This window comes from Prosopis cineraria, unplaced genomic scaffold (genome assembly GCF_029017545.1).
Source record: "Prosopis cineraria cultivar Desert tree isolate PC_DT_omini unplaced genomic scaffold, ASM2901754v1 PC1654, whole genome shotgun sequence".
Taxonomy (NCBI): domain Eukaryota; kingdom Viridiplantae; phylum Streptophyta; class Magnoliopsida; order Fabales; family Fabaceae; genus Prosopis; species Prosopis cineraria.
Genome location: NW_026556979.1, coordinates 22,113 through 29,292, shown reverse-complemented (window position 1 = coordinate 29,292; position 7,180 = coordinate 22,113). Strand labels below are relative to the sequence as shown.

At 34.8% G+C, this 7,180-nt stretch overlaps 1 protein-coding gene across 2 annotated transcripts; it reads left to right on the top strand.

The window, feature by feature from the left end:
* The first annotated feature begins 1,752 nt into the window (after positions 1-1,752).
* On the top strand, positions 1,753-7,071 carry LOC129300570 (uncharacterized). Of its 2 annotated transcripts, none has more exons than XM_054939138.1 (7): positions 1,753-1,898; positions 2,366-2,869; positions 3,966-4,018; positions 4,414-4,478; positions 4,582-4,660; positions 5,647-5,892; positions 6,305-7,071. In XM_054939138.1, the coding sequence occupies exons 2-7, from the start codon at positions 2,433-2,435 to the stop codon at positions 6,457-6,459; spliced, it is 1,035 nt and encodes a 344-aa protein (XP_054795113.1). In that variant the 5' UTR covers positions 1,753-1,898; positions 2,366-2,432; the 3' UTR covers positions 6,460-7,071. The 2 variants fall into 2 exon arrangements, with proteins under 2 accessions (XP_054795113.1, XP_054795112.1); XM_054939137.1 differs by having other exon boundaries at positions 5,647-5,949.
* The last annotated feature ends 109 nt before the right edge of the window (positions 7,072-7,180 follow it).

Here is a 7,180-nt window from a genome sequence, read left to right as displayed (position 1 = left end):
AAAAAATTTGAGTCCTATATAGGATTTACAAATCTAAAAATAAAATAAGATAATGAATTTTAAGTAAAAATAATTAAAAAATAAAATTTTGGGCATATATGAATTTCCAACTCTACTACTAGACGAAGCATAGGAAATAGAACAATATGGTTAGCTAATTATTGAGGATCATCCACATAAAATTTAATTAAATTAAGAATAAATTAGAGTAAAACTCCTTAAATGTAAGGATTAAACAACAAAAAAAAAGTTAGGAGAAAAAAGAATTTAAAAAATAGTATTTTACTCATGATTAAATAATTTTATTTTATATAATAGATGATGGTTATTTTTCTCATATTCTTAAAAAAGTATAATTTATCTAAAAGTTAGTAAAAATTTTGAACTACAACTGAGGCAATAATTTTAAATAGTAGTCTAACCTAAGGAATTAAATCAACTTGATTGTAATAAAATAATATAATTTAATTAATATATAAAATTATTTATATATGATCATGATAAGAGCAATATTTAAATAACTAAGATTTAATTTACAAGTAAAGAAACATTCATGAATAAATATACACAGTCTAACAAAATAGTAACAGAGCTAATTAAGTACTAAGTTGATAAGTTATTATTTTTATTTTATTCTTTTAAAGTTAAAATAATATTTTATACTTAATAGGATTATTTGAAAATTAAAATTAGTCTAAAAAAATAAAAAATATTTTTAAAAAATTTTAAACATTCTGACTGATTCGAATAAGCTCGAAACTTGAAGATGTAGGGTTAAATTTAACTATATAAATTTTTTAAAAAATATAATATTTTAAATTTGATTTAAATAAATACAACACTAATTAAATTCGAAACAAATAAATTTAATTTGTCTGAATTATTAACTTTAATTGGAAGAGATGGTTAGAATGGGGGGGTGCCGATTGACATGGGGAGCCCACATGTGATGATGTCATAGGGTGCCTCTCCCCACGATGAACTGTCACTCACAGCTTCGCTTGCAACGTGGACGACCACAACCACCACGATGATATCTTGCTGTGACTAGTCCTTCTATCTTTCTCTCTACTTCAAATTCCTCACCAAATCTCCAAATCCTGATGGATATGCTTGTTGCTTTTAGCAAATCGCTTCAAATCCGTCCGCCTCTCAGTCCTCTCCTTCCTTACGTTCAGTAACTGAAGATGACCATCGTCCTCTGAAAATCAATATCAATGTAACAATAATCCAATATCATCATTAACAGCACTGCATACCTAGCTATCACCCCCAATTATTTTTTAGCATTTCATAGCATAATTTTGACTTTATACCCCAGGATGGAAAGACGTTGAGACTGGAGCCATGACCAATTCAGATTTTAATTCTTTCTTTGTATTGTGTAGGTATTTATATATGTATTTTTTAATCTTGATTTCGCACTCTTAAATTTTGGATCCGCGCTTGTTTATATTCAAAACCTGTTTTTTGGCAACCTTTTTTATAAGGTCCCAAATACAGACTGATTAAATGCCATTGCAAAGCCCAAAACCTAAAAGAAAAAGGAAGGATGTGACTGAAGCCCGAATCGGACTCACTCAATTAAGCTCACCAAGGGACTCGATCTTTCCACGTAGCACAGGATTTGAATTTGGAATTACCAAAAAGTGCATTAATGGGCCCACATCCCGACTTAAAAGGACCTCGCCTGAAATATTGACACGTGGGAAGCCCCCAGGTCAAACAAAAATCCCAACCCCGTAGGCGAGAGCGGCACGTGCCAACGCTGCCTGTTGCAGTTTCTTGTACGTGCGTAGCGCTATTTAAACGCCAGGCAGGCTCTGACGATTGCCTTAGCAGTGCAACGAGACTGAAAGATCTATCATATCGCACCCCAGATTTTTTCGATTCTTCAGGTAATAGAACGAATATCTAATTTATTGTTTGATTCCTCGATTGTAATTTTATGGTATTTAATCCTGGATTATGATTTTGTTCTCTCATTTTCTGGGATGGTGTATTTCCACTGTATTTCTCTGGTATTGAACCGGTTTTGGTTGGCGATATTTTAAAAAAATAAAAAATAAAAAGAGCTAGAGGGTATTGTTTTTGGGCCATGATTTTATGAGGTGTTATATTGAAAATCGGGTAGCTGCTGAGTGAACTAGATGATTTTTGGGGAGTCGAGCATAGACAAACTTGGGGGGGGGGGGGGTGCCCCCCAAAAAAAAAAAAAAAAACAAAAGAAAAGTTCTTTATATTGGCGCCAAACTCGATACATTTATATACTGTCATACCTATTTAGTTCATTTTTTTTTTAAATTTTTGAGCAATCAGTGTAGGCTAGCATTCTCAGTTTTATGTATATTATCACATTTGACAGGGAAAGAAGGCGGCGGAAAGTTGGAGGAGGAGACGGTGTTTGGATATCTATTGCTTTGTCTGTGGTCATGCCTTACCTTGTCCGAGAGAAATTATTTATTGGTGATATCAGTGACGCTGCGGAGATCCTTCAAAATGGTAGCGATGAAATCACGCATATCTTATCGGTCCTTAGCTCTGCTTCAATATCATTCTTTTCCGAGTGGCGAAGTAGCCTAACGATCCCGGCAAAGGAAATTAAGAAGGTATATGTGGGTGGTGGTCACGGTGGTGCTTCTGATGATGACTTGGGTGATATATCAAGAAGTCCGTTGTCACTGGAAAGCCTTCTGTACTCGTTGGAATATGCAGGTAAGGATCTGAAGTTGGTGAGGATGGCTGTTCCTCTGAGGGATACGGAAAATGAAGATTTATTGGATTACTTGGATGTTTGCGTCAATTTTATTGATCGAAGTAGGAAAGATGGTTCTGTTTTGGTGCACTGCTTTGCTGGAGTATCAAGAAGGTATCATTTGTATTATATAACCAATTTGCTTCATCAGTTAATTGCCTTGATTCTTCCTGCTCAGTGAAAGTAATTAATTGAGAATTTGCTAGAAGTCTAGAGGCATGTGTCAATATTCCTTCTGAGCTTATGCCTGGCATCTCTGGTCCTAGCATTACAGTTTTAATGGTTTAGAATATGATGATGCCATCGAACAGGATGGTGGTAGTGTCAATAACTGATAAACAAGCAAATAAATTGGAGTGGGTTTGATTATATATATATATATATATATTATTTTATTTTTGAGGGGGGGGGGGAGATATGAGGTGACGGTGTGAGTGTGATTGGTACACAATTGGAGCGAATTATAGAATGTTTTATACAAACCTTTAATGACATATGAAAGTGTAATAACATCATCAATAGAATTTTTTTAGTCGTGCATCATTAAGCCATTTACATGAATTTCTCACATGCAGTGATTTGGAACAAAAGATGAGTTTTAAATTAAAGTCAGAGCAAGACTACTTAAGAAAATATGGAGTGCCATCACAAATCCACAATGATCAGAAGAATGACAGCAGTTTGGCTAAGGAAAGAATTAGTTCTGAACTAAAGGGAAATTTGTGGAACTTGTGCCATCTTACTGTTAATATATTGCTGAAGTATCTGGTAATTCATTTAATATATCACAACTTCAGAAGATTTTGAGGTTATGACTGTGAATAAGAGTTATAGATATATAATAATTCTAGCAAATTCTGGTGCTTAACGTCTGATAATTTTTTACTTGCCTCCTAACTATCTTCTGTCTCCCATTATAAAATAAATAAACAAATAAAAGGGAGGAGAAATCATTTTTAAAATTTTATTCTGATGTAATACTCTATTTAACTCCTATCACAGTAACTTAGATATATTATTAGGTCTTTTTCTATGACCCTTTAATAGTGCTATAGTACATACAAACTGGGCTTTTACAGTTTGTTTTTTATGTCTCTTTACTTATTAATTTCAGAAATGGTGTGAAGAGCTTAAATTGTAACTGCTTTTCCACTTTTGTCAATTGTCTAGTCTTAAGGGTTTACATCCTTCTTTGCGTGTGTTCATACAGTGCAGCAATCATTACAGCATATCTGATGAGATCTGAACATCTATCTCAAGAAGGTGTGAACCGCTACATTGTATAAAGTCTTCAGGGATTACATGTTGGTACATGCAAGTAGCTTCCTATTTCAATACACCTAATTATAGTAGCAGATATTGTTAACAACAAAATCGACCTGTGTCTTTACCCTGCTAAAGAACAGTTCAAGGAACTGGTAACTGAACCAGCTGATTCTCACAATAAACATTACCCCATTCCAAATGGAAAAGGATGGGAAAAAATGTATTGGCTATTCCGCCTTATTATTATTAGTTCAATTGTCAATTAGAGCATTCTTTACCACACCCTAGTGTTCTTCCCGTCTTTTTTGAACTGAATGTATTTAAGTATGTGTCTCTTAGATTTAATTGTCATTTTTTCCTTATCTTCTATAATTATTTTCCTGTGCCTGCAGATGCCCTTCAATCATTAAGGAAGAGCTGTGAATTCGTTTGCCCCAATGACGGTTTTCTAGAGCAGGTGTACAATGAAACTTCACAACATATGGTTCATTCATTTTTTTTTTTTAATCTCATACCAATCAGAATTATGACATCATTTTAATTTTTTTTTTAAACTTCAGTTAAAAATGTATGAGGAGATGGGCTTTAAGGTGGATCGCTCTAGCTCTATATACAGGCGCTTTCGTTTGAGAGTATTGGGTATGGCTTCGACTCTGTCTGCTCTGCTGTTTTGGTATCTCTTATCTTCCTTGTAAGTTTTAATGGTAGCATGACATGTAATAGATAGGCTTTGTTCCTCATTGTTAAAAATATCTAAAGTTCACCTATCAAATAAAATAGAAGGCCAAGGGATAGATTAATGTAGAAGACAAACTTAAAAGTCATGATTGTTCAAATCTCCTAATAGAGTGCTACTTGAGAGACACTATTTATATTTCGTTACCACTTATTGATATTGATCTTTTTATTTTTGGTGGAGAGAGGTATTAATCTTTTCAAATGCTTGAAAAAGCAGTTTTGTTTGCTTATCCTCTCCCCATAATACCTAGTCCAAAGGCCATATGTTGTATTTAGAATTTTCTTTTTTCAAAAAAATAGAATTAGAATTAGAATTAGAAATAAAAGAATTAAAGAAGGTAGTAAATAAGGCAACAACCACCAAGCCTATGCAACCAAGCTTGAGTGTAGGTCAAGGGTAGACGGTAGTGTTGCTCCCTGTAGCAAAATCTATTGTATGATTACCTAAGACACGGCATTCAACAGTGAAAGATTAATTATGATTCACGCTCACCTGTGCCTCCAATCTTAAATCAAGAGATTTTTTGGCTACAACTACTTTTTATCTTTCTCTTTACTTGGATGAGGGAGAGGGGAGTTGAGGTCTAAAATGATTTATGATAAAGTGCCTTGTTCACATTTTCCTAATCTCTATCATTAATTTTTTTATTCCCTTGAGTGTTCATGTCATCATACGTAGGTGACAGATGGCTCTTCTTTTCATTATTATATGTTAATATTGACTGTTTTCTGAGTAGTGATTGTTCTGATTGTTTCGGTTTTATGCATGCTTTGGTATTCATATCATGAATCTTTTGGTCTGTTTCAGTCTTTAAAATTTAATAAGGTCGCTCCTTGTTTGTGTCATCTGAGGGTTTTTTTTTTTTTTTTTAATCTCATCCTTTCAGGTCAGAATTATAACTCGGGTGTGAGAGTAGACGGTTCTAAACTTGGAGCTGATCCTGGCATACCTGTCAGTGTTTCTTCAGAGGTAGGAGCTCCAAGAGCAGAAAATAATTGTAGTCCTACATATCGCTGCAGGAAGTGCCGACGTGTAGTTGCATTGAAGGACCATGTTGTAGACCATGTTCCAGGTGAAGGGGAGACATCCAGCGAGTGGCATAAGTGGAGAAGTGACAGCCTCTATAACAAATGTAATGAATCTGAGTGTTCTTCTATATTTATTGAGCCACTACAGTGGATGAAAGCAGGTGAACAATCACTCAACCACTCCCCCCCACCCCAACCCCCACCCCACCCCCAACCAAAAGGAAAAGGTCATGACGGTGAGGTAGCAAACTAGTAGAAATATATTCACATGCTTATGATGCTTACAAAATCGTACCTTTTTTTCCCGCTAAAATTTTGAAGCTTGCTCTGAATGTTATATGGATGGGTTCACTCTAGTGTTTCTTTTGAGTTCTCATCAATTCTCAGATTTTTTTCCTTAAATAAGAAAACCCCCAAATTTTAAAATTTAAGGTACCTTTGGTCATTTACAATATGTAGATGTATTCAGCAAAAAAATTCTAAAGTTTTGTTTCACTGATATATTTCTTAATTCAGTTGAGGAAGGTGCATCGGAGGGGAAGTTGAGCTGTGCCCACTGTGACGCTCGCTTGGGAAACTTCAATTGGTTTGGCATACAATGCAGCTGTGGAAGCTGGATAACCCCTGCCTTTCAGATCCACAAGTGCCGAGTGGATAGAAGCCCTGTCTAACTTTACACTTTATGCCCACCAACTTTACGCAGCTTCATGCGTGTCCTCATTGGGAGACCATCGACACATCTTGTCAGAAAACGTATATTCTGCTCAAGTTTCCCAAGCCAATGGAATTGAAAGCGATTGAACCCTTCTTGAACTGTTTGCTTTACGGAACGACTTTGTAGTCAATAGAAGCTCTCCTTGAAAGGTTTCGAATATTTCTAGTAAATACAGCACCATGAGTTGGGTTTTTTCCCTTTATGTGGGCTTGATTGCTTGATGGGTTGTAATTAATGCATGAAGGGATTTGTTTATGCCCCTTGTTTTCGGTTGGTATCTTTATGAATATGATTGCTTCGAGGGTGAAGAATAAGATACCTGATACTTGAATTTATTAGGAGCTTCTGGGATTATTTGTGGAATAGTTTTGAGCCATCTATGATCTAAAGATTGGTAAATTCCTGCCTTATTTAGTCTTTGCCAGTTGTATATATTTATAGCCGCGGAAATGCCAGGCTGATTGTTTCTCCAGAAAATGGGTTTCAAGCGTAGTAAATAACTACGAGTTTATTCTATACGAACGATGAAATGACTCGTGCCCAGAAACAACTGGGGATCATTGCAATTTTTATGTTCTTGTGATATTTATAATTTATTCACATAGTAATAATTGAATTTAGATGTTAACAATTCATAACAAGATGTTGTTTATAAGTTAATTACACTGCTCACTTTT

Bases quoted from the DNA above. Each gene is read 5' to 3' on its own strand.
- LOC129300570 (XM_054939137.1), top strand. From the start codon at position 2,433: ATGCCTTACCTTGTCCGAGAGAAATTATTTATTGGTGATATCAGTGAC. The intron at 4,479-4,581 runs GTGTACAATGAA...TTTAAACTTCAG, and splicing joins ATGACGGTTTTCTAGAGCAG to TTAAAAATGTATGAGGAGAT. The intron at 5,950-6,304 runs GTGAACAATCAC...TTCTTAATTCAG, and splicing joins ACTACAGTGGATGAAAGCAG to TTGAGGAAGGTGCATCGGAG.